The 26,578-nt window shown below is 44.9% G+C and overlaps 3 protein-coding genes across 4 annotated transcripts; 1 reads left to right on the top strand and 2 right to left on the bottom strand.

Moving 5' to 3' along the window:
- Positions 1–12,718: 12,718 nt before the first annotated feature.
- Positions 12,719–14,233, bottom strand: LOC136472790 (protein RAFTIN 1A-like). The gene is made up of 3 exons (XM_066470496.1): positions 14,076–14,233; positions 13,859–13,970; positions 12,719–13,765 (listed from the first exon to the last, which is right to left on the bottom strand). Exons 1-3 carry the CDS (start codon positions 14,121–14,123, stop codon positions 12,900–12,902), a joined length of 1,026 nt encoding a protein of 341 aa, XP_066326593.1. The 5' UTR covers positions 14,124–14,233; the 3' UTR covers positions 12,719–12,899.
- Positions 14,234–14,663: 430 nt separating this feature from the next.
- On the top strand, positions 14,664–16,143 carry LOC136472789 (uncharacterized). Of its 2 annotated transcripts, none has more exons than XM_066470494.1 (2): positions 14,664–15,684; positions 15,895–16,143. In XM_066470494.1, exon 1 carries the CDS (start codon positions 14,933–14,935, stop codon positions 15,656–15,658), a length of 726 nt encoding a protein of 241 aa, XP_066326591.1. In that variant the 5' UTR covers positions 14,664–14,932; the 3' UTR covers positions 15,659–15,684; positions 15,895–16,143. The 2 variants fall into 2 exon arrangements, with proteins under 2 accessions (XP_066326591.1, XP_066326592.1); XM_066470495.1 differs by having other exon boundaries at positions 15,873–16,143.
- An 8,355-nt stretch (positions 16,144–24,498) lies between these two features.
- Positions 24,499–26,312, bottom strand: LOC136472788 (nuclear transcription factor Y subunit C-6-like). The gene has a single exon (XM_066470493.1). The coding sequence runs from the start codon at positions 26,224–26,226 to the stop codon at positions 25,621–25,623; it is 606 nt and encodes a 201-aa protein (XP_066326590.1). The 5' UTR covers positions 26,227–26,312; the 3' UTR covers positions 24,499–25,620.
- Positions 26,313–26,578: the final 266 nt, after the last annotated feature.

Below are 26,578 nucleotides of genomic sequence, written 5' to 3'. Positions count from 1 at the left end.
TCCAAAAGGTGAGTAAACTACAGAAGCAACTTAGGTAAAGCACCTAAGGTAGAAGGGACAGCCAGATCATGTCGAGCCCACCGACATGACCTCGGTTAGCAGCACAAGTCAGAACCTATAACAGGAGTTAACAAACCCTGAGTACTTGAGGGTACTCAACAAGACTTACTCGACTAAAAAATCAACCTAGACACCACGTCTAATTTGATTTAGGAAGGTATTTTAATCTAAGAACCTCGCTTAATTTAAAAGTCTTTGGAAATAAAATTAGCACACCTTTTGGTTTAAACTAAGTACCATGCCTAATTTAAAAGGTGTATGAAAATACTCCAAATCTTAAGTATACTATGACAAACAAAGGTAGCATGAAAGCATTATAGAGATTTATTCAATTAGAGATGAAAAAGCATGATTGTTATTGAGCATGATTTAAAGGTAGAGACAACCAAGATGAAGTAGCAATATGGCATAAGATTTTTTAGAGAAGCCCATCCCCCAGGCTTGAATTTTGCAAGGCAAAGTCAAGTTTGGATGGATGTGATTCAATGTTGCATGATGATTGGTTGGACATACCTTGAGTCATCATCGTTCATTCTTTTTGCTCCAAACCTAAAATGGTTAGTGATAGAAATACCCGAAGGAATATGTTAGAATTATATTTCTATGCTCACTTCACAAGGGCATTATGGGAAAAAGTAAAAGCTCATGTTATCTCTCAAAAATGCTTGTTTTAGGATAGAAGCTCGTCCTTGAGAAACCTTCGAATTATGTTTCTAATTGGTGCATTGGTTTCCCCTCCAACACCAATCTTAGGTTGCCTATCTCAAGATTAATGCCAATGAGATTTGCAATATTTATGATAAACATATGCATCTACAACCACCCTTTCAATAGTTTTATGAATAGGGAGTATGAGGGGGTTGAAGATCTCATGTGTGGCAATGTTGGAGAGACCAATTGATTCAGGAGAATTCTCATGTGAGCATGGATTTGATGATATGTTCATGAAATAACTCCCATGCTCATTGATGTCATCTTCCTTTTCAAGTTCCAAGGATGTTTCTTCCTAAATGTGCAATATTTTCCTTGGATTGATATCTCTCGGGTTGATCTCGTCTAAGGCTTCCTCCAAACTTGGATGAGTCATGTTTATTAAAGAGGCTGATTCAAACTCACTATTTGAATCTAAGCCAAGTTTGGATTCTACCCATAAGGCTTTGTCCTTGTCCATCCAATCTGTAGCAATGGCATAAGAATTCTTAACACATTGCAACCAATTCTTAACACATTCTAGCCATTATTGTTGCTCTTCTTGGTCATCCTTATGGTCTTCATGACTCCTATGCTTCAATTGTCTTAATGGATTTATAGGGTCATCATGAGACTTAGGAGAAAGAGCATAAGAGGGATCATCGGGGTCAAGGATAGGTTGAGAGATGGGTTCAAATAAGACATCTAATGTGGGTATAGAAGGGGAGAAGATATGATTGACTTCTAAATGGCTTGGCTCTCCTTCTATGGCATCACTAGACATGGTATCCTTGAATTCTTCCCAATGTCCCACATGGGAATAAGGACGCTTTCTAAGAGATTCTTTCTTGAGAGGATTTGAATTATATTTGCTTGAAGGTCTCTTATGAGAATTTAATGCTCTCCCAAAATCAGCACCAAAGAGGTCATCCTTAATCTCAATAGGGATTTCCAAAGGTGGAATTCCTTCTTCTTTTGGGGGATTTTGGGGGTATTGCTGGTTCGGGATTGATAGCTAAATCTTGGAATCGGAGTGGTTATGATTTGGCTATCAAAACTTCCTCTTCTTGTTTTGAAGAGGATTCCTTCTCTTCTTCAAGGAGTTCATAATGAATGCTAGTGCAGGGAGTCTTTCCATTAATTCTATCAAGCATAGCCCTTGCTTCACTAGCAGACGAATAAAGGAAAGCTCCTCTAGAGGCTACATTAAGGGATTCCCTGGAATCTTTGCTAAGACCCATGTAAAAATATTGAAGTATGATCCAGGCCAGTGATGATTAGTTCATTAAAACGATCCCACGATGTACCAAGAGATTCTTCTTCTAGTTGTCTAAAATTTAGAATCTCTTTCCGAAGGCTGACTACCTTAGAGATGGGAAAGAAACATAAATAAAATTTAGAGCATAATATTTCCTAATCTTCTTGCATACTTCCTATGGTTAGGCTATACCATTGTTTAGCTCTTCCCATCAAAGAGAACAGGAATAACTTCCATCTTAAGGTTTTATCAGAGATGCTAGCGATACACAAGCATGCACAGGTCTGTTCAAACTCCCGTAGGAGTGAGTATGGGTTTTCATCGCCTTCTCCCGAGAAGGATTTATCCCAAATTAGTTTTATTAAATACAGGCGCAACTCATAACCAGGTGTTATGATAGGGTCTGAGGATTTAGGTGGCTTTAGGCATGCGCTCGTGGGTTTAGCATATTGATAAATAGGAGTGGAATCCATGCTAAACGAAAAAGTAAAACAAAAGAAAGAACAAAACATAAAATGTTAAGCTAGGCTCGAAGTTAATTCAGCAACCGTTTCCCCTGCAGTGGCGCCAGAAAGCTTGTTGGTATATTTTAACGCACATAGATAAATCCACAAGCGCACGGATACCATAGCAGAACCGCCTAATCTAATGCCTCCTAGGAGTGCTCGTCTTCCATTAGACACTAAGCACTCGAAGGAGAACATCAAATTACATGGTCCTGTTGGGCACACCCTAGGGAAGAACCCAAAAATCCACATTTTTGCCATCAGGATCACAAATGAGAGAATAAAGCTTACATCATTCTTAACCATTTCTTACATCACTTTGCATATAACATCAGAGTACAATATTTATCATTTACAATAGCGGAATATAAATATATTATCAGAGTATAAACAATTTAATTAAACAGCGGAATATAACAAGTGATCCGAATTATAGCGGAAATAAATATCTAACATGACATGATGAAGTATTGATTTATAAACTACGGCAACAGATTATAAAACTTTCATTTATAAAAGCATTTGGTAAGAGTTGTAAATAAAAACTATGATCGCAGCGTAAAGGAATCCTCGCTGAGCCCACTAGGAGATATCCACACATAAGGGTCAGCTCTAGCTTCTACCTGTCACCTACAACAGGGAGAATAAAACCCTAAGTACTCAATTGTACTCAGCAAGATTTACCCAACAGGAGGAAAGAAAAGACTCTAAGGATATGCAAGGCTATCTGGCTTGTGGGTTTATTGCATTTGTAGGAAGCATTACTAAGTGTACGTCCTTATATTCGATTTTTATTAATAGCCGCATTGGTTCATTAACTAACCATTCTATGTAAGCACCTGTACTACTTTCAAGCAGCTGGTAAGCAATCAGATTTATTTTTCTTTTCATCTTCTATATTTCATCTTTCAGTTCTTACTATAGTGCTAGGCATGAAACAAGCCGTACTAGATTGCCCGATGATTCGCGAATCAATGCCCCCAGCTGGGTACCCCGAAAACACACGCCCTGCTTGTACCTAAGACACAAGCAGGACCAACCCATCACTCTCCTATCCTAGAGTCCTAGGTCTCCGTCCAAACTAGGACTCCAAGCCCCTGCACCTGAGTCCTAGACTCAGTGCGGTGCAAGGACCTCCTCCACCAAAAAGAAACCCTGACAGTCGGTCCGGAAAGAGCTAAAACCCACGACAAGAGAACAACCAGTCTTTCAAGCGCCCATACCCAAGTATGTGCTTAAGATAATAAGTCTGTGACTTGCCTCGATGGCTTATGCAACGACCGGTCCTTAATCGACACAGACAGGGAAAACAGTGTAACTAAGCTATGCCCCGCGTCCACGGCGACACAACCTCTTACACCCACCAATACCTAAACCATATCCTTGCCCGGTCACTAATTTCTTTTCCACCATTTATATTTTTCAAGTGATAATAATACAATAATATATTTTATATCTCTCACGAGTGACAGGCAATCACTCGACTTCTACCAGAGTCCTATAGCATAGCAATCTACACGATCCTATCATACTAGTAAGACTCATAGGATAAAGATATATTTATGCAAGTGGGTTTCATTCAACTCCTTAAAACTTAATGCACAAATATAATTTAAACTGCAAAAAAGTAGGGGTTATGCACCGGGGCTTGCCTGGGTAAGATATATATTAAAAGTTAGTATCTGCATCTTCAGATCATCCACCATCAACTGGATAGAAAGCCTATTGCATCATCTCCTGGAGAGAATACCATTACACCATCTTTGAATTCCCAATCATCCTTCAATTGATCTGTTAATCCATCATCGTACATATATGATATGCAATGCGATGCAATGTAAGAAGTAATTAATCAACTGCAACCGTGATTCGTACAATACGATTTACGCCTCTCAAGCTAACAAGCTCGTTCTAACGACGTCCGTATTTAGGTTACATACCCATGTTGGCGAATAAGGCGTTACTTTTCCAATAATTGTTTTAGTTATAAAATCCTAAGTTGTTTCTTTATTATATTCTATCAATTTAACCTTCATTCACAATAGGATATCGTTGTCTATTTAGCAAACTAATTATTTCGGAGCTACAAAAATTACGGTGAGTACCTAATATTGCTAGGAGCCCACTGTAAAAATTTTAGATTCAACAATATTACCAGTTGATCACAATAATTCCTATAAGTTTATATTTTTACAATATTAAGTATCCCAAATTAATTATATAGCTCCTAAGAATATTATCCAACTATGTGAACAAATTATACTAGCAAGTAGATCATGATTTTAGGAGACTAACAAAATAAGTTTCACTATTTTAGGACACCAAAACTATTTTATTTTAACTCTACCATTTTCCTTGTAAGCTAATTTAGAAAATGCTCTACAAATCGAAAAGGGCCGGCGGCTTGGCTCGGCCCGCAAACACGCACGGCTTGCTGGCCAGACGTGGCCCAGTGGCGTGGAATGGCCAAGAGGGACGCGCGGCCCAGGCGGACACGGCACAGGTCGACCTAGCGGGCAGGCAGCGGCCCAGCGACGTGGGGATAGGGTGCGTGGCCGATGGCCCAGACCACGGCCCAAAGGCGCGGTGAGCGCTGGCCAGCCAGTTGGCCCACGCGCGGCAGGCGTGAGCGGCCCAGCAACGGTGGATGACGCGGATGGCCCATGTTGACGTGTGGTAACGATGCGGGCGGCCCAGCAAGGCGAGAATCCAATCTAGCGCGGGTGGGCCACTAGTCCTCGCACGGAAACAGGCCGGTCCAGGAGGGGCGGCACCAGAGCTAAATTTATCTAAACAGGCTCTTTTATTTGCTAAATAAACAAGCCATTCGCCCTTTTATTTGCTATCAGACATACATAAGTCAAGTTTTTAAAATTCAAGAAAAACGTTTTAAGAAATTTTTCTTAGGCCTAAATCGCGGTGCTAAACAGGCTCGTAACACCAGGGGTGTTACAACTAACCCCCCTTAAAAAGAATCTCGTCCCAAGATTCGAAGCAAGAACCAGAAGGGGAAACACGATTACATTCCGTAGATCAGAGGTTACACGAAAGATTACACGACTTCGAATACTAAACCATATGGGGATCTAGAGATACATGATTTTTGGTTTATCGTTTGCATTTTGGTCATGTCCAATGATGAGTACGCTTTTCTATTGCTGTTACATTTTAATTGAGGGAATGAGCTAGCGCTATGATGATAGCATCATAAATTATGTTTAATGTTTGATGCAATAATCATGAGCTATCTTTCCACAGTTTACATCTCTTTCCTTTTTTGGTAACTGAGACAATGCTCATGAGCTATGATGTTTCTTCCTTTTACATCTCTCTACTATGTTGATAACCGAGGCAATGATCATGAGTGTTAGAAGTAGGCCAACTGAATGTACTGCCAGGCCCAAAGGGGCAGATATACAATGCAAAAATGCAAAGAAGCCCTCCAAGTAGAGGGGAAATACATGTATATATCCTATACATCTAACAAATGATGATTCTATTTTTTCATCTCTCTCTACATGTTCCATCATAACTGAGGCAATGGTCAATTGGTTGGCTATGTTTTTTTTTTTGCATCTCTTTCTACTATTCTATTTTGTATAGTTTGGAGGCACCAACGAGAGCTAGTGTTTATTGCCCATTGATCCACGTAGTACACGCTTGGAATTAGCTCTTAATTACGAAATCTCAGCTTGTGATGTCATTGCCTGTGCAGATTTCTTCCTTTGTCTAATCTGATCATTGCCTTTGGTTTTGCACTTGGACTTGCTTATGATCATTTTTTGTGATGTTAGTAGCACATAATCGTGCAAATCTGAGCTTGTGTTTATTGCCCATGAAGTGATAGATATATATATTTTTCTTGATTCTAGGCTTGTGATCATTGCTTGTGACGTCAAAGTATACATTGTTGGTTCTGAGCACATGTCCTATCCCTAAAGATCATTGTCAAACACTTTGCTGTGTGCGACCACTTTTGGTTCTCCTTTTTATTTGAGTTTTGAGTACAACTATATGCACACTGGTGATATAAGTGTAGTTTTACATAGGCAGTCTTTTTTTAATTTTCTGATGGTGTCACCAAATTTGTAATACCAATATTATTTATAGATCATCTATCCGTAAAAAAGTATCTCATGTACCGACTTTATGGAGATTGATTCTAATGTGTTCTGGGGGCTCTTGTCGTAAGGGTAACATTTTTTTAAAACAAATTGCTGACAATTGCCTTGTTCGCTTGGCTGATAAGCCATGACTGAAAGTACTATTGGCTGATTTGTTGTGATACAGTTTGTTGACTAAAAAATACGGCTTATAAGCCCAGCGAACAGGGCGAATACCGATTTAAGCTTGCGCGTTGTTTCCTTTGGTGTTTGTTGCTTGGTTGTCACCTCCCATAGCCATGCAAGAAGAGAAAATAAAGAGGCATGTAAGGAGTTGTCAGAACTTCCTGGTCACTTACGTTTCACTCTAATCTTCTATATCTAAATAGGAGATTCTTCTATATCCAAATAGGAGATCCCTACTACTGTATTTCTCTAGCTCCTCATAATGCCACCTCATCAAAATATGTTTCATATCCCTTGCAGTCATCCCATGACGACACAACCTCCAATATTCCACTACGTGCACACCCACTCCTCTAGGATCTTCTCCACTACTAGATGCATAGGAGACTGCTAGAAAGTGGAGGAATCAGTTCCATGCAGCCTCTTTCGAATTCATCTCCACCAAGGAAGCATTCAATTTTGATACAGTGTGTGTGAGTGGGCATACAAAGGATCATCGTGCTACTCTACAATCTCCCCCGGCCCATCATGTCATCCATATATATTGATGACGATGATCCTGGAAGCCTGACGCAACCAGCGACCATGACCTGCGACATGAATTGTCGTCCAGAGATAAACAGAAATTGCGAACATGCAATGGTGCCGCCGCGCACCAATGGTGCTGCAGAGACGCGATCCGCACCACTCGTGCCTCACCCACCGTGCACAACTGCAAAGAGTAGCCAAGCACATCATCATCGATGTTGTGGTACAACTCTGATCAAGATCAGCTTGCAGCTGAGCGCCGAGCCGCCGAGCACGGAGCACGATCAGGTAGGCGGATTTCTTAATTGTCAAGCACGAGCTTAATATTTTTCATCACAGCTTCTGTACCATTTGTTTAATTTGCTAAGCAATTTAGAAATCTTGGTTCAATTATTGTCTGCACTGTTCACTTCCCGTATCTCCGTTTCATTCCATCATCTGTCACTATGTGTGAGCATATATAGGAAGGATCATTGTTTGGCCTTCTTTTATGGATCTATGGCTGTTATTCTCCACCATGAATTGTGATGTCCACCAAAGAAGTATGGACTCAAATTTGTTTATTTGCATTTTCAATTGAATGTTATTTGCTGGCTTTACATCACGTAAATGGTTTCAACAATCTTTTAAGTTTCAAATTTTAATTAGTACAGATCAAATTGAAGTTTTGCTTGCCCGAGCCAGTTGATTTCATTATTGGTACCCGAGGATTTGTAGCTTGATGTATCTTACTTAAAATGATTCTCTCCTGTTTAGGATTACAGAACAATCTCCTTTGTAATATTACAAAATACCCGCAAACAACGCGCAGGCATTATCTAGTTAAATTAGTTAGTGAGCCCTAAACTTGATTAAACATTTCAACTTGCCAAGAGTGTAGTGTATCATGTTAAAGGCATATTTTGGAGTATATTCACACTAACATGTGGTCTTAGCACATATATTGTGTTTTTACATATTGCTTATAAAATGTACATTTGTTTTTCTCCTGTGCAAACTTTTTGAATTGGCTCCAATACTGGGTTCCATGGTCCAGCTAGCATCATGTGTTTTTCCAGGTCCCTATATGCATATCGTTATCTTGGCTCTTGATATATACTGTTGGCCTGCAACAGAACAATTGTGCCTCTCTCTCTCTCTCTCTCTTTTGCGGGGTAAAGAGAGCTTTATTAACTTGGCGACCAGTTACAATCAGAGTTGAGAAGACTCAAGACGCACGCAGGCGCTTGCCCCCACGACGTTGCAGTATGAACATTTCGCCTAGCTAATTGACCTAGCTCATGCGCTACATTGTTGCAATCTCTCTTTACCTTGTTGATCTTCCAATCAACTAGCAGCTGCAGATACTCTTTAGCTTCCAGCACCGTAACTCTGAGCTCAGACATATCAGCAGCGTTGGATGTCATCGCCGCTACAATCCGAGCGCTACTTTTTCCAATGTCACTGGCAGAGAAACGGCCTTTCATCCCATGGTCAAAAAGTATTTAGTCCCGGTTTAAAAATTACAACCGTAGCTAAAGGGAGGACTGAACCTTTAGTCTCGGTTTATAATACAAATTGGGACTAATTCTACCCTTTAGTCCCGGTTGTAACGGTTACCGAGGTGTGTCAGAGGCACGTCAGTGCCAGAATCTTTAGTCCCGATTTGAGACATGAACTCAAACTAAAAGTGTGACTTTTAGTCCCGGTTTGAGACACGAACCTGGACTAAAGGTACCTTTAGTCCCGATTTATGTCTCAAACCCGGACTAAAGGTGTCTCCAAACTGAATTTAAAAGGAAAACGTATCTTATCTAAGTTAGATGTGTGGTAGTAGGTGAGATGGTAACGCGTGCAAGAGCTGAAGTGGGAGGTCGTAGGTTCGAATCTCCACAGCTGCAACTTTTTTTTACCCAATAAACACCTCTACTCCCGGTTGGAGGAACCGGTACTAAAAATCAAGACCTTTAGTCCCGATTACATAGTCCCGGTTCTAAAACCGGAATTAAAGGGGGTTGAGAACCGGGACTACAGCTAAGTTTTCTACCATGTGTATGCAAAACTGGCACCATAGGATACTACATGTATTTGTATACAATGACATGTCATGTTTGCTACCATATAAGTTGCTCAGCTGTGAGGTTTGGTGGTTTACCTATTTCAGATCGATTACATTGCATCTAGACACATCAGCCTTTGTAAGTGCACTTGCTAATAATCAGTGTTGCCTGCTAGCCTTGTACTATGATAACTGACACTTCTTCTATAAGGTTAAGGCAGTAAAGAAACAACAGCCTTATTCTTTCTTGCAATGTTTCTTTCTAGACTACATGTACCAAGTGCGTGGTGCAAGGCATCAGGGAAAAAAATAAATCTTCCTTGCAATATTTCTTTCTCTACTGTATGTACCAAGCGCATGATGCAAACTGTAGAATAATGGGATCAAAAGGCTGGACACACAAAATGCGAGCTTGCTGCTCAAACTGATACAGCGGCTGCATCACTCTGAGGGAGGTCGTAGGTTCGAATCTCCACAGCTGCAACTTTTTTTTACTCAATAAACACCTCTACTCCCAGTTGGAGGAACCGGGACTAAAAATCAAGACCTTTAGTCCCGATTACATAGTCCCGGTTCTAAAACCGGAATTAAAGGGGGTTGAGAACCGGGACTACAGCTAAGTTTTCTACCATGTGTATGCAAAACTGGCACCATAGGATACTACATGTATTTGTATACAATGACATGTCATGTTTGCTACCATATAAGTTGCTCAGCTGTGAGGTTTGGTGGTTTACCTATTTCAGACCGATTACATTGCATCTAGACACATCAGCCTTTGTAAGTGCACTTGCTAATAATCAGTGTTGCCTGCTAGCCTTGTACTATGATAACTGACACTTCTTCTATAAGGTTAAGGCAGTAAAGAAACAACAGCCTTATTCTTTCTTGCAATGTTTCTTTCTAGACTACATGTACCAAGTGCGTGGTGCAAGGCATCAGGGAAAAAAATAAATCTTCCTTGCAATATTTCTTTCTCTACTGTATGTACCAAGCGCATGATGCAAACTGTAGAATAATGGGATCAAAAGGCTGGACACACAAAATGCGAGCTTGCTGCTCAAACTGATACAGCGGCTGCATCACTCTGAGGGGTCTGCATGGGCAACCTGGGCAAAAACACAGACACAACTACATAGCCTGCAGGGGGATTTGGCCGGCGTGCACTGGGATGTCCTTCGAGGGCTCCTTCCAGCATACCGCAAGATTACCAGGGTTGATGTTGGGGATGGACGCAGCACGGCATTTTGGGATGATGTCTGGTTAGGAGATTGTCCACTAGCAGAGAGCCTCCCGGTCTTACACGGCCATTGTGTGGAGCAAGGAGCCTCAATCCGGGAGGTGCTGTCAAGATCACTGCTCTCACAGTTACAACGGCGGCTAAGTCGGCAGGCGATAGAAGAACTACAAAAGCTAGAGTCCATGTTACAGGAGGTCTCCCTCAACAACAGCAGTGACAAAAGATCATGCTTCTTTGCTGATAACAACCAGCGGCTGCTCTCAGGTATGATTTACAGAGCCTCTATGAGAAACAGCAGCTCCTGCCCAGCCTACCAGTTTGTCTGGAAGAACATAGCCACTCCCTGGGTGAAGTTCTTTGGATGGTTGCTAACGAAGAATAGAATCAACTGCAAGAGCAATCTGCTGCACAAGAAGGTACTTGACGAGGATACCTGTGACATTTGTGGCCATGGGCTTGAGAATGCGGCCCACATAATTTCAGGTTGCCCTTTTGCCCAAGCTTTCTGGAGACACATAGGCTGGCAGGCTGAGGTAATAGCTGAAGTTCGGTGCCTGTGGGAGTCAACTGACGAGAAGGTACTTGACGAGGATACCTGTGACATTTGTGTTTAGAGGCATGCACCCAGATCACCAGCGCCTGATCACTGCTTGCCAAGAATCAGCGCGACAATGGAGATGCCGCCTGCCAAAGAATGATGCTCGTCTTTCCTCTATTTGGTGTAATCTTTTGCCTATTTGAGTCTACCCCTCTCCATTTGTAACTCTGAAAACTTTGTTTGGGCCATGTGCCCCGCCACCCACAGGCTCACGGCGGCATATGTGGCTTAATATATATCAGGTGGGGATCTCTTAACCAACCCCTCCTCCCCCCGTCGTTGACCTAAAAAAAACCGTAGAAAAAACAGTAAATTTAATTTTTTTTCTCTTTCCAGGTCCCTATATTCATGCTAAGGTAACTGAATCATTTAATCTTTTAATGAATGATCTGCTCCCTTGTTCATGTCCTTCACTTCTAAGAAAAAAAGTGTCCATGATTTTCTGCTCTCAGGAAACTATTTATAAAAGTAAATGATATTTTATCTAATTCTATAGAATACACATGGCTACTGTGATATTTAGAGAATAAATTTTCAAACTACATTGCAATGTCTCCTTCCTATCAGTTCCCTTTTTCAAAAAGAGGTTGGTACAGGATGGTTTACAATATGGTTTGTGCTTCACTAAACTATTACATGAATACTTTGGCTCTGCTTCTACTTAAATCTCTCAGACATGTTCATACAAAACTGTATGGTGATAAAAAGGGCTAGCAGTTATGTATCATTGACGATCTTTCAGTTTGAAAAAAATTTGTACGCCATGCATATTGTTTTGCTGTGTCAGTTACAAATATGCGTACCAGAAGTTTGATTAGCATCCTAATGATTCAGTGACTATATTCAGTTTTTGTGGGTCAGCTGTTTATTTCCTTCTTTGATTGATTTATTTTTGATCTGTTGTTCATTTTGCTTGTTTGATTAGATATACTCATATCAATATGTACCACTATCAAAGGATGAGGACTGATAGGAGGAGGGCGAGCTACTCGATCCATCACACAGCATACTTTTGTTTTCGTACACATCCATATTGGGTCTGGTTTGTTTGGATCTTTGAATTTGCCATTGCTTTGCAGGAACAGATGGTCAGGTGTGCCAAATTCTGTTTTTCCCCATCCCGTACACCATGGAGAAACGTCAGCAGTAACCTTTCCGACCAAGAGGTGAGAAAGCAACACGCACACTTGGTCGGAAAGCTCTGTGGATAGTCGACCAGCAGTTCCTTTTCCTGTTCAGACTCAGTTCTTTGTCACAGCGCGTTATAAGTGATTTCACAATAGAGTATGGCTCCGTTCGCGGTACCCGTCACATCGAATCTTGCGGCGTATGCATGGAGTACTAAATATAGACGAAAAAAAAACTAATTGCACAGTTGGATGAGAAATCGTGAGACGAAACTTTCGAACCTAATTATTCCATAATTAGACATTAATTGACAAATAAAAACGAAAGTGCTACAGTAACCAAAAACTAAAAAAATTTGGATCTAAACGGGGCCTATGTTCATGTAGCACAAACTGCACACAGCAGAGTCCATTTTATTGCAGACGCTGGTCTAGTGACCAGGCACAGAACACCACAGGACAGGCAGAAACAAGAGCAGATCAGACGGCCAAGTCCTGAATACAACACAGAAATACTTCATTCTCCAGCGGAATGAATGGATATTAATGGTGCCCCGCTAGCTCCTCACGCCGGCGAGGGCTTCACGTTCTTGGCCCAGATGACGTGGCCGTACGGCATCAGGTGGCAGACGGGCGCGCCGCCGGGCTTGGTGCCGAGGACCTTGAACGAGACGTGCTCCGGGTTCCACCGGGACGTGTCGGTGTGGCAGACAAAGGCCACGGTGACCGCGCCGCCGCCGCGGGCGCCCTCCATCTCCACCAGGTACGCCCTGGCGGGCCCCGTGCCGTGGCACCAGTACACGGTGTACGGGTACGCCTCGTCGTGGCACGCCACGAAGCTGGCGCCGCCGCCGATGCGCCGCACGGCGCGGACGGTGTACGCCTGCGGCGGCAGCCCCGCGCGGGGCAGCGCGGAGGTGACCGCACGGACGTCGCGCGTGCCCAGCGCCGCCACGGCGCGCTCCACCATGGCCTCCAGCGACGTGGCGCAGAACCTGGCCTCCTCGGCCTCCCCGGCGACTGGCGGGGGCCGCTCGCAGGTGCGCAGCGTCTCGGCCATGGCGGCGGCCCTGGACGAGCCCGGCGGGACGCCGAAGAGCGCGAGGACGGCCGGAAGCGCCGCCGTCGTGAACGGGATGGAGTCCGCGACGCCGCGCGGCAGGAGACCCAGCGCGGCTGGCGCCGCGGCCCGGAAGTGGAGCGGCAGGCGCTCGCCCACGCGCACCGCCTCCTCGTGGAAGAACACCGCCGCCGTCGGGGCCGTCGGCGTCGGCGTGGCCGCCCCACCGCCTCGCGTCGTCGCAATGGGCGCGTCGTAGCTGAACTCGTAGCCTTTGAACGAAGGGTCGTCGTCGTCGTCGTCGTCTCTCGCGCCGCCGCTGGCCGGTACCCCTTGGCTCGCTGGGCGCTTCGTAGGTGATGTAGTCGTAGCTGAACGTTCCATTCACATGTGCAAGTGCATTGGTCCCTGATCAAACCGTACATTCTCCAAGATAGAACCAGCAAAGTGAGAGGAGAACCGACCTGGGCGTAGGAGCTGGAGGACGGCGTCCGGCACGGCGGAGCCTGGCAGGAGTGCGCGCCAGAACACCTCCTCGGCCGTCGTCGATGGCCCCGCATTCGTCAGCCGTCCAGCCTGAACAAGTGAAGCCCAGGGGGAGGGGAGGCAAGGAGAACTTCGTGAATGCGTCTTCCTCTACCTTACGTGCACTGACCAGCGGGTTGTTCGATCGATCATTACCATGAGCAGGGCAGCGGCGAGGAGGACGGCGGAGGCGAAGCGCGCCATGGCTGGGAGGCAGAAGCAAGCCACGTCTCCCTGCCCTACTCCCTGGACTTGTCGTGTGCAAACAAGCTGACCCGGAAGGCGAATACTTATAGATGCGACATGCCGTCGAGCGCCATGGAAATGGAGTGCTCGCAGAAGCCAGCAGCGGTGTCAACCGGCCGCCGGTGACGGCGAAAGGTAACGGAAGAGATACGACACGCCCGGTGTGATGAGCGATGCGGTCGAACGCCCGGGGAATATAATCTTCGGTGTGACATCCGCGGTGCTCACCGTATCGCGTCGTCGGCTCAGCTCGTCGCCGGCGTTGTCCGCACACGCCTACCGCATCGGATAGTGGTGACGCTGCTCTCGATCTCCCTCGCGTCACACTTTTCTCGTGGGTATACAAGTTTCAGTTGGGCCTTCGGTCTATGACTTTGGACCTAATATCTCCCACAACACAGCAGCCCTCAAGGTCTATGGGCCCTTTGTGGCCCACGGAAACACTACAAGGCCCACCCAAGATGTGACCGTTGCCTGCCTCTCCCAAAAGCGCTCGGCCACCCGACCGTTGGACGCAGCGCCATCCCGCCGGCCTTAAGCCGCGCCGCGCCCAACCCACGGCGGCCGCCAGATCGATCACCGTGCTTCCACTCTCGCCTTTCCATCTGCGCTTCCCCTTCCGGACTCCGATCTCACATCAACTCTGATCTTTCCCTGAGAGATCGCCGCTTCCCCTGTTTCCTCCCCCAAGTCCGGTCCCGACAAAGATCCGTTCTTCCTAGATAGACAAAAGGAAAGAAAGAAACCAAGAACCGACGACCTTTGCCATGGCGGAGCCGGCCAAGAACGAGGCCCACGTCGTGGAGATCCCGGTGGCCGTCGACGGCGGCGAAGCCTACGGAGGCGAGGAGGCCTTTCTTGACAAGTCGACGGCGGCGGCGGCGGGTGAGGGCCACCCGCTCGGGGAGATCGCAGCGAGTGCGGGGCACCTGCTGCTGCTCAAGCTGTGGCAGTGGGAGGAGGACCGCCTGGGCCGCCGCGCTTGCGCGCTGGAAGCGCGCATGGACACGGCGCGCCGGGACGCCTTCTACCTCTGCGCGGCCTTCCTCGCCTTCCACGGCCTCTCCCTCGTGCTCCTCTTCGCTGCGTCCGTGGCCGCGTCCGCCTCCACCGCCGCCGCTTCCCCTTCCCCTTCCGCCGCGTGCAGGAGGTGGTGGGCGCCGTCGTCTCTGTCCCTGGCGGCGTCGCTCGCGCTCGCCGTGGCCGTGCAGCTCCGGGTGTGCGCCTACTGGCGCGCCGCGGCGCGGCTTCGCCGGGACCGCGGCGACGCGCGCGCGCTCGCGCGGGCCGTGCAGGAGCTGCGCTTGAAGGGCGCCGCGTTCGACCTGTCCAAGGAGCCGCAGTACGGGGTGACGAGGGCCAAGTGCGCCAGCGTGGAGGGCGCGGGCGCGTGGGCACCGCTCCGGTGGTGTCGGCAGAACGTCGTCACACTCTGCCTCCTCGCCGTCGCCGCCGCCGCCTTGCCCTCCGGCAAGTTCATCCTCTGCACCTAGGATGGATGGAGGTTATATAGCGTTGTGTGAGTTCTGAATCAACTCAATTTCTCGTTGTTTTTCCACCTTGCTCTTGGCTTATTTCGGGTCATGTTTTCATCAAACTCTAACGAAATTCCACGATGTTTCCCACCTTGCTGTGGTTTCTTGCAATTGGTAGTACAACACATTTGGAATTCAAACGTAAATGATCGAAATGTTGTTATTGACGCAGGTTTATTCTTGCTTGCATGCAGGGCGCCAGCTTCTTTAGCTGATCTGCAGAACCAAAAATGGGGGACTGTTCGCCGCGCAGGGAACAGAGACACTACTTGTGCTCCCTTGGCAAGACCCTCTGAAATGGCAGAAATGCGCATTCTTTATTGTAATTTTTACGGTAGCTGGAGCTTCAGTTAATATTCTGTAATGGAAACCCTTTAGGCTTGTTGTTTGAGCCTCTGTAGCATGAGAAATTTATGCAATTTCAGAAAGACAAGTTTTGCTTAGCTCTTCAGCAACTTGAGTCGAAGTGATATTCCGTGCGCAATTTCTCTCTTATTCAGGTTTCTAACAATTTGGACAATTAACTAAAAGAAGCTCAAGATCATTTTGTTAAACGACCGTGTGCAGGTGTCATCTTTCTGTGAACCCTGAGCTGATGACGAACATGCCCCAGTGACTTGAACTTCGTGTGGTTATGATCTTTTCTTAGATGCAGAAGTTTACTGTATATGCTATGTCCATGTTTTGGCTGCCTGTGTCAGTCCTTAACAAGATGGACTCTGTCAGGAAAAGATTTTTCTGGCAAGGGGGGAATTTAAAAAGGAAATACGATTTAGTTAAGTGGGCCAGAATTACAAAACCAAAGAATAAAGGTGGTCTAGGGGTTAAGGATCTGAGGAGAATGAATATCAGCTTACTTTGTAAGTGGTGGTGGAAAGCTGAAAATGGAGAGGGAATCTGGCAAGATATCATCAGGAAAAAGTATCTGAAAAAAGGGGTCATTGCTCACTTAAAGAAAAGCCCCAGAAACTCTTCTGTCTGGAATGACTTACTGAAAGTAAGACCTGTATACTTGAAAGGTAGAACTATGATAGTGGGCAATGGTAAATCCACTAGCTTCAGGCTGTTAGATTCTTAGGATCATCTAGGTGTAGATTGGAGGGTGAATCCGGTACTTGTTTAGTTCAATTCAACCTATAACTTGATATAAAGAGGGAGACAGTGAGAGAGGGAGATGTAGGAGTGGCTGACTGTCGGCTTTGGGAAAGGATGAGCCGTCCATGTCGAGGTCCAGTCGGTGGAGTCGTCCGGCGGCGGTGGATCCGGTGGCGGCGGCGTCAGGGTAGAGAATGCAGTGGAGTCCGGCATGGCGTAGACGTCCGGCATGGTGCAGAGGCGGTGGTGGTGCTTCCCGTCGCTAGCAGCACCCCTCTCGATCGGTCTAGGTTTAGGAAGTAGGTGGGGGCGTCTAGCGGCTCAGGTGAACCTTGTATCATGTGCCCTGGCCCCTATCTGCTTCTATATGGTGCTGTGTGACGGGGGCCCCACCAACCTTGGTTTGGTTGGATGCCCCCGATCAGGGCACTGGATCAAGGCCCGACTCGACCGTTGGGCCGAGTCGGATGAGATCAACACTAACAATCTCCTCCTTGATCTCACCTCATACTTAAAACTCAACTTTCATTATCTTTTTTTTATTCCATCACAGATCAGTGCATAGAGCGTGCTTCATCGTCACAGTCAGTTGCCATTAGATTTAACAGCTACAATGCACCTCTCTGTTTTGAAACAGATACTCAACTAGGCCCTTAGTATCCAGAAATCATAGGCTTTTCTATAAACTCACGTCGACTGTGTGTTCTCTGAACGCACTGGGTGGTTAGCCTTTGGTAAGCGGATCCGCAAGTACTTACTCGGTACTTATGTGCTCAGTGCTTTCAAAATGATTTTAGATTTTCTCCTTTACAACATATAACTAAGTGTCAATGTGTTTGGCAGCATACTTGATATGTTGTCTTAGGAGTTAACTTACTTTAAATAATTATTGTTGTTGTCTACCATTGTTAAATCCGGGTACAAATTCCCTTAACCACCTTTTGCTTGTTTCTTAAGCCTCATGTCAAGCTATACCATCATATGCATCACTGATGACACCACAACTGTTTCTTTGGAGCTTTTCCACAATAATACTCCAACTGCGAGTGTTAGCAACTATTATGGATTTCACTACACATCTCGCCAAGACTTAACATTTGTACCCTCAACTATTTAAGAGTATTTGTTCTTTCTTACTCAGCATGAGGCCTATGATACTTTGCAAAATTGTAAGACATTCTTAACTCTATTCCAGTGATCTATATCTAGACTGGACTTCTGCCAAAATATCTCAGATACGTAAACTACGTCAGGGTAAGTTCTTACTTGTACTTGTACACTCATCAAGCTTCCAACAACTGAAACATATGGAACCATGTTCATTTGATCGATCTCATATCGGTTTCTGAAACACTTAAAGTTCCTAAATCTATTACCCTTGATTATAGTAACAGGCGTAGGTTTACTCGCATGCATACTTTATTTCTTTATAATCTTTTCTAAGTATGCCTTTGCGATAGTCCTAATACCCCATTTTCTTCTATCTCGGTGAATTTTGATTCCTAAAACCAATGACGCTTCACCAAGATCATTCACATGGAAACTTAAGGACAAAACTTCTTCTCCAATAATAGATTAACATCACTACTAATGAGTAGAATGTCATCTATTCATAGGATGTGGAAAATGAATTTTCCATTTTTGATACTCACATAAATGCTATTGTCCTTCTCATTTTCTTTAAAACCCAAACTTTCTCATTGTTTCATCAACTTTAAATGTTACTGTCTAGAGACTTACTTTTAACTCATAAATGGATTTCTACGAGCGGCGTCCCATATGTTCTTTTCTTCCATGACAAAACCTTTTGAGTTGTGCCATGAAAACATTTTTCATACAAATCCCCGTTGAGGAATGCCGTCTTTACATCCATCTGATGTAACTCTAAATCTTAATGTGCCAATAACACCATTTCAATTCTAAAGAATCCTTGGATGAGACTAGAGAGAAAACTCTCATCGTAATCTATCCATCCTCTTTGCATAAAGCCTTTTACTACAAGTCGTGCTTTATTTCTTTCTACATTTCCTTTGGAGTCAACATTTTATCTTATAGACCCATTAACAGCCTACTATTTTGTCTTCATTAGGAATTACTTCTAAGTCCCAAACATCGTTGGTATTCATCGAATTTATTTCAACTTCATATCTTCTTGCCATTTAAATGAGTAAACGCTTCTCATGGCTTCTTCAAATGAGGTGGGATTACACTTCATTTGAATTTCTTTATTAACATAGACTTCATAGTCATTGGAAAAAACTGGTTTACTAATTCTTTGAGATCTTCTGGGGCCTCAGCTACTGACACTTTCATATGGGTTGTCGTTGCTTTTCATTGCCAAGAGACAATTGATTCTACAGGCTCCTGTATAACAAGATCCTTATTTACATTATTCATCTTCTTCGAAGAGCTAACAATAGGTGTTGTATTGGTCATACAACATCAACAGGTATTGAGAAACTTGTTGCTTCTAAGTCACTGGAGTGGGCATACAGTCACTCTTCTCTTCAAGTCTTAGGTCTCTACATACCTCTATATACCATGCTCCCCTAGATCTTTTTATCTTTTCTAAAAAATGGTGTATCTTCAAATGTCTTATTTTGGGTTTAATCTTTTAAAACCTCATATGGCGCTTTAAGCACCACCTTATCATCGGTTTAATCTTTTAAAACCTCATATGGCGCTTTAAGCATCACCTTAACATCTTTGAGGCTGACTACGCTATCTTCCTGTCAGAACTTTAAAAGGTCCAGGAATTTAGCTATTTCTCTGTTTAGGGGTATCATTGTTATTACCGTTGTACTCCTCCAACAGTTTCATCTTAATTAATCTTTATCTCACTCTTTAATGAAGAGTATCTTTCTTAATTGATCTTAATACCCCCCTCGAAATATGGCACGAGCTTTACTGCCATAATTTCGATAACTATTTAGAGAGCCTGTGAACAAGACACTTATAACTTATTTCATTCACATGATTATATCATGTAAACAAAGTTATTTCTTGATCCGTTTAGGAGTACACTTTCCTTATTTCACTTCAACAACTCAATGAGGTCTTTCATTAGTTGTACTTTTGCAAGTCACGCTTGCATCTTTTCTTATCCTTTAGTTAGTATTGACCATGATGATGTATTTCTTTTATGCCAAGGTCAATATTAGGACAGCATAAGAGCTACCCAAGCTTCTCTCGCTATGCGGGATACAAAACATGTGAATCATCAGAAAACTTCTCATGCCATGCAGGATTGACTAGCATAAATACTATGCCAAACTTCTCCCCGTGCGGGATACATCTATACGAAAACTTAATCATGACAACTAAAACATTCACTTATACTTTATTTTTTAATTAAATCTTCCTGTTGGTTCTAATTTAATTAGGAAATTAGTAAACTAACAAAAAATTATCCTGGCTTGACTTAAGCCTTTTCATTCACACACCCCAACATTGCAGTCCGTTGGCATGCAGCCGAGTGATCTCGTGGGTTAAAAATAAAACATACAATATGCTTCTGCATCAATTCTACATCACCGTTGGGCAGAAAATAGAATTAATGCATAAAACTCATAAATTAACTTGAAATCCGTATAACTACTCTTCAAAATTAAATTCTCTCATTGGTTCGAATTTAATTGGAAGATAATCAACATCATGGCAGCAGAAACTTGATAATGAAATACATTCTATTAGTTCAGGAACATTTCTTGGTCATTATCTACTCTCTAAAAAAATTATCACGTTGGTGTAAAATTTATTAGAGATTTAAACTTTAAACTCAAATTCATTATAATATTGTCATCATCAACGTTGGTCAAAAAATGACAATACCATAATCTTACATAAACAAAAATGGACTACTCCTCTAATTGAATTTTCCCGTCGGTTCCAATTAATTAGAGGATAAGCATAATCATGATTTACTAAATATAACTGCTCTTCAAATTAAATTCTCCCGTTGGTTCGAATTTAATTAGAAGATAATAAACATTAAACTTTGCAGCGGAAACTTAAACATAATTGGTGAATTTTATCCATAGGAAAATTCTCTTTTGCTATTTTTTTTCTTGAGCCATTAATCATTTTCCAGGAAATAACAATTTACTGGAAAAAGAAAAGGAAAAATTGGGCTCAAACTTTTCACTGTTGCTCGGCCCAGCGACAAAAACCGGCCCGGCCTGCTCTTCTCGCGCGCGCACGGCGCCTTCCAGGCCACAACCTGGGCCTGGGCCGACAAAGCCGTCCACCCACGCACTCCCGCCTGGGCCAGATCCCGGTTCGATCAACGCTGGCCATTGATCTTGATCGAACGACCGTTCGCGCTCCTCGATAGAACAAAAATGCCTAGGCGGTCGCGCGCCCCAAAACCCTAGCTCACTCGCCCCTCCCTCATCTCTCTACGCACGCGATGGTCCACTCTCTCTCCCTTCTCTCTCTAGGACCTCGGTGGTTGGAGATGGTGGTGCCGCCGCGGGGCCCCTCGCCGGTGAGCACGCTCGCCTGAGGCTGAGCGCGCCGCCGTCGAGCAGCCTTGCGCCGTTGCCCTTGACCCCACACTCTCTCCCTTTCTCTCTCTTAGCGGCAGCGACCGAGCGCTAGAGCGGTAGCGGCCACCGGTGCTGGCAGAGGGGTGGTGGTGCCATCGTCGGCCCCCTCACCGGCACGCACGCTCTCCAGCGGGTGAGCGTGTCGTCGTCAAGCGGTCTAGCGGCGGCCAAGGATGGCAACGGGCCGGTTTTAGGTCGGATATCCGCAGGTTTCGGGTCTTGCGGGTTCGGGTTCGGGGATGATTTCTCACCCACAGTTTTTGGGTTCGGGGCCCCGAAACCAATCGGGTTCGGTTTCGGGTTTGGTTTTTCACCCGTGGATATCCAATGGATATTCGAAATAAATCATTTGGAATTAAAACTCATGTTTTATAATATGCTAATAATAACTTGTTTACTTATATTATTAAATTTATTCTAAGTTGACTCATGAAAATATTTATTATTTGTTGCCTCTTGTTTATACATGTGAATATGTGTATATATATCATGCATATGTTTATAGAAAGTCCTTATTTCTCTTACTATGTTGTCATACAAAGCGGGTTTCGGGTATCCGCGGGTTCGGTTTTGGGGACGGATTATCACCTGAATCGGTGTTCGGTGCGGTTTTGGGTTTTGATTTCGGGTTTGGATGCATAGAGACTCCACACCGATCCGAATCCGCCCCATTGCCATCCCTAGCGGCGGCACCCTAGCACGCATCGCGGTGCGCCGGCGCGGAGTCTTTCCCAGAGTGCTTCGGTGAGTGGAGGCCGGCGAGGTAAGCCGCCTCCCTAAAACTTTTCCCCTTATTCTTTCTACTTGATTCTTCTTACTCTTCTTCTCGGAGCTCGTCCGATCTAGGTTTAAGGTTAGGGTCGAGTCGGGTTAGGGTGAGGATTCAGCGCGAACCCTCTGTTACTGTTTTTCTTCTCCGAATCGATCTACACGGGTTAGGGTTCGGATTTGGGTCGATCCGAATCGGGCCGAATCGAACCCTCTTTCTTCTGATGTTCTTCCCCTTCTCGGGTTAGGGTTCGAAACCCTCTGCTTCGATCCGAATTGGATCTTTTTCAACTTCTTCTAAACTGCTACTACCCCTGCCGGATCTGATACCATTGTTAGGTGTAGATTGGAAGGTGAATCTGGTACTTGTTTAGTTCAATTCAACCTATAACTTGATACAGAGAGGGAGACAGTGAGAGAGGGAGATGTAGGAGTGGCTGACCATCGACTTTGGGAAAGGATGAGCCATCCATGTTGAGGTCCAGTCGGTGGCGTCGTCCAGCGGCGGTGGATCCGGTGGCGGCAGCGTCGGGGTAGAGGACGTAGTGGAGTCCGGCATGGCGTAGACGTCCGGTGTGGCACAGAGGCGGTGGTGGCGCTTCTCGTCGCTGGCAGCACCCCTCTTGATCGGTCTAGGTTTAGGAAGTAGGTGGGGGCGTCTAGCGGCTCAGTTGAACCTTGTATCATGTGCCCTGACCCCCACCTGCTTTCATATGGTGCTGCGCGACGGGGGCCCACCAACCTTAGTTTGGTTGGATGCCCCGATCAGGGCACTGAATCAAGGCCCGACTCAACCATTGGGCCGAGTTGGATGAGATCAACACTAACACTGGCATGATAAATGGTGTGGCCTTATCTCCTTAGCAGACAAGTTTCCTGGGCTTTTTCAAATCAGTGAAGATCAGGATTGTACTGTTGAATATATGAAGATGAGGTGGTTGCATGAAGACCTGCAATGCCAGCTTAGAAGGCTACATGATATTGTTTACCGGTATGGTACTAATAGTGATAAAAATCATGCTAAATGGGATTGGAACAAAAATGGTTTGTTTTTTTGTGAAATCAACATACAAGTATCTGTGTAGACATGAATATGGCCCCAACTTTAAACATGTCTGGAAAGCTAAGATTCCTTTAAAAATCAAGATTTTCATGTGGCTTGTTTCTCAGGATGCTATTCTTACTAAGAATAATTTGATCAAACGTAAGTGGAAGGGTTCCCCCTCATGTACCTTCTGCACTGACAATGAAAATGGACAACATTTGTTTTTTGAATGCCCAACGGCTAAATATGTCTGGAGTTTGCTTGCATATTCTCTGGGTGCTGATTGTAGACCAAATAGCTTGAACCAATATTGGTTTTGGATCCAAAGGATTCTTCCACAAGCCCCCAATTTTCATTCTGTGGGGTTGGTTGCTGTTTGCTGGGCCATCTGGCGGACCAGAAACACAGTGTGCTTTGACAACAAGAAAATTAAATCTCCTACTGAGATTATTTGTATGATTTGCTCTTTTCTTACATACTGGGCAGGCATGCTAAAGGATGGCCTCAAGAAGCAAGTGATCCAAGGAGCTGAGGTGGTGAAGACGGCGGCCCTCTTCTTCCATAAGCAGGAGTTGCAGACGCGTTCTCAGGAGGATCTTCAGATGGTTCCGTTCGTTGGTTAAGCTCTGGGGATGTTTCGAGCTGTTAGTGACCATCTGGTGCTGTGGCCGGGTGCCTTGTATGGAACGCTTTTATCCGTGTTTTGGTGCTATCTGTGGGTAGATGCTATGTCTGTAGTGGCTGCGCACTCTTGCATTCGTTCCCTTTGTGATTGTTTGCTTGAGTAATGGTAGTTTCGTTTACATTTGGTCTATGGTTCTGAACTGATACTTTCTGTAATTTCGTTGCCATGTAATGAAATTCGGTTTACCGGTGTGGAAACGATGCAGAAGTTTAATGGCATCAGCGCATTTTTGTCATCGTTCAGATTCCAGTGTATTCAGGTATACGATTAGTTGGTGCAAAACAGCATTCCAGCAGCATAATTCATACAGTAAAAGATGGAGCAGCAACACCCAAATGTTCTGATATCTAGTTTACCTGTAACATCAATTTGTTCGGAGTTCCCGGCAGCTCAAAGCAATCAATTAGATTTTAGATATGAAAGTGAGAGGTACAATGTTAACTGTCCAATGCAAGTGCCAATCATGATTACTCCATAAAGCAGCAACTAAGAGAATTGCGTATGTTTGCAGCCATTACTTAGCTAAAGATGCGCTCTGTCTGTCTCTCTCTCTCTCTCTCTCTCTCTCTCACACACACACACACACACACACAAAAGAGAGAGAGAAGTTAAGCCAGCTTCAGAAAAAAAAAGCTCCATATTTCAGCACATCAAGTCCAGTACAGCAGTACATACATACAATAATATATCGTGAGTCGTGACAAAGTACATCATGGATACGTAGAGTTTGGAGTATACTCTATTGAAAAAAAAAATGTCCTAAGTAAGAAGCGGCTACTAGGCAAACTGTTAACCAAATAAATCATCAGGGGCCACTAGTTAACTTGAAGAAACACAATTCATCCAAATGCCCTCCAAGAAACAGAGCTACCAACTTGAAGAAAATAAACTTGAACATCGCCACCTACAAAGCAGCAGAAAATGTATGGAAGTTTGCACAGCAAACGAAAATTCTGGATCCTTGCATATCTGCCATTGCTAGGAGCACTGCAAGGTCCTAGTAACTTCCCATGGTGTAGCTATCACAAAGTGATTGACTGATTGCTTGTATATCCTACAAACAACAGTGGCCTGAAACTTTTCCAAGGAGAAAGAAACAGGGTATACAAATACAAGTTCTGGATATTTGGCAAAATACACTGGCCTGGATCTATTCCAAGAATCACTGAATCAGGAAACACATTCATACTCTGGAAATTTAGCAAACATAAGGTCCCTCAAATTATTCCAAAGAGGAACATGATTACACAGCAGGAGAAAAAAACAAAACAAAATGATTGAATAATACAGAGAAAATATGTGTGCCACCGACAAGCTTGAGATTACATAAAGCCCCCATTGCGTTACAATTGGAAATAATTGCTTTTCTATCCTACTACAAAAATATAAAGAACGGCATGACATTACACAAATACTATAGCTTCAGGACAAAGTAACAAGAACACGGCAGTTGGGAGTTGGACAAGGTAAGAGTAATAGCACAATGATTAATAATTACGACAGGCAAACAATCTTATCTGTTAAGCATGGCATGAACCATCACCATCACGCAGCCTCCCTCTTAATTACGAGCAGTCATCTCTCTCAAATCAGAAATGAAATGGAATCACTTGTTACTCAAAAGGGGGGCACACCAGATGATCATCATCACGCCATCTTAGAGTTATTGGTGGCAACGACAGAACAAGGGTAAACAGCAGGGCACTCTCAGTAATTAATTTACTAAATAAAAACCGCAGAGGCTCCATGGAAGCGAAGCCATGATAAGGAGGCAAATTCGTTACTGCGGCTCGACGTAGTAGTAGCCCATGGGGTCGGCGGCGGGCAGGCCGGCGGCGGGGTGCGGGATCCTGGCTGCTCCCATGGCGGCGGCGGAGTCGGCGTCCTTGGCCTCGTCCCGCGGCACGATGTCGACGAGGAAGTCGAAGACCTCGGTGCGCGCGACGGCGGCGGCGATGTCGGACTTCTGCAGCGTGCGGCGCTTGTTCTCCTCGGCGTGCGCCCAGCCGCGGTGGGTGAGCTCGAGGATGAACATCTCGCAGGCGCGGGCGAAGACGACGGGCGCCTCGGCGGCGATCATGCGGACGTCCTCGTCGGCCTTCATGATCTTCTTGATGCGGGCCAGCGGCAGGTTGTGGTTCTTGAAGTCCATGGTGGCCTCGATCTCGCGGTACTGCTCCGCCCAGAACAGCTGCAGCTGCTGCGCCGCCGCGGCGCCTTGCTGCGAGGACGGGGGAGCCGGCGGCGGCGGGGGAGGAGGGTACAGCGCGGCCGCCGGCGCGTGCGCGTACGGCCCGGCGGGGTACGCGGCGCCGGGCGGCGGAGGGTACGCGACGGGCGCGCCCATGACCGGGGGAGGGGGAGGGGTGGTGGATTTGGGCTCCATTGCTAGGGTGTTCCCGAGGCAGGGAAGGGGAGAGTGAGACGTGACGGGATTGGGTTGGGGGAGGAGGCTTTGGCCTTTGGCTGAACACTGAACAGGGGAGAAAGGAAAGGAGACCTTGGCGCCGTTAGAAGTGGCATGTTAGTTAGAGCTGGGAGTTGACCGAGAACGTTAATATGAGTTAGTTCTATTTTTCTATTTGGTCAATAAAATGATAATTAAGTGAGAATTCATATATACCGTGGAGATATTTAAGGGAGAAATTATAGGCCAAGTTAGGATTGACGGTGCATATGCATTTATATTTTTTTTAAAAGCACATATAGAGGTTGGATTTTATATTCTTTTATCTATA

This window comes from Miscanthus floridulus, chromosome 8, assembly GCF_019320115.1.
Source record: "Miscanthus floridulus cultivar M001 chromosome 8, ASM1932011v1, whole genome shotgun sequence".
Classification (NCBI taxonomy): Eukaryota; Viridiplantae; Streptophyta; class Magnoliopsida; order Poales; family Poaceae; genus Miscanthus; species Miscanthus floridulus.
The sequence above is the reverse complement of the archived record's forward strand: the minus strand, read 5'-3'. Positions and strand labels throughout refer to the sequence as shown.

Coding starts and splice junctions, on each gene's coding strand:
- LOC136472790 (XM_066470496.1), bottom strand. CDS start 14,123: ATGGCGCGCTTCGCCTCCGCCGTCCTCCTCGCCGCTGCCCTGCTCATG. Junction 13,971..14,075: donor TCGCCGCTGCCCTGCTCATG/GTAATGATCGAT, acceptor TCACTTGTTCAG/GCTGGACGGCTGACGAATGC. Junction 13,766..13,858: donor CCTCCAGCTCCTACGCCCAG/GTCGGTTCTCCT, acceptor TGGAACGTTCAG/CTACGACTACATCACCTACG.
- LOC136472789 (XM_066470494.1), top strand. CDS start 14,933: ATGGCGGAGCCGGCCAAGAACGAGGCCCACGTCGTGGAGATCCCGGTG.
- LOC136472788 (XM_066470493.1), bottom strand. CDS start 26,226: ATGGAGCCCAAATCCACCACCCCTCCCCCTCCCCCGGTCATGGGCGCG.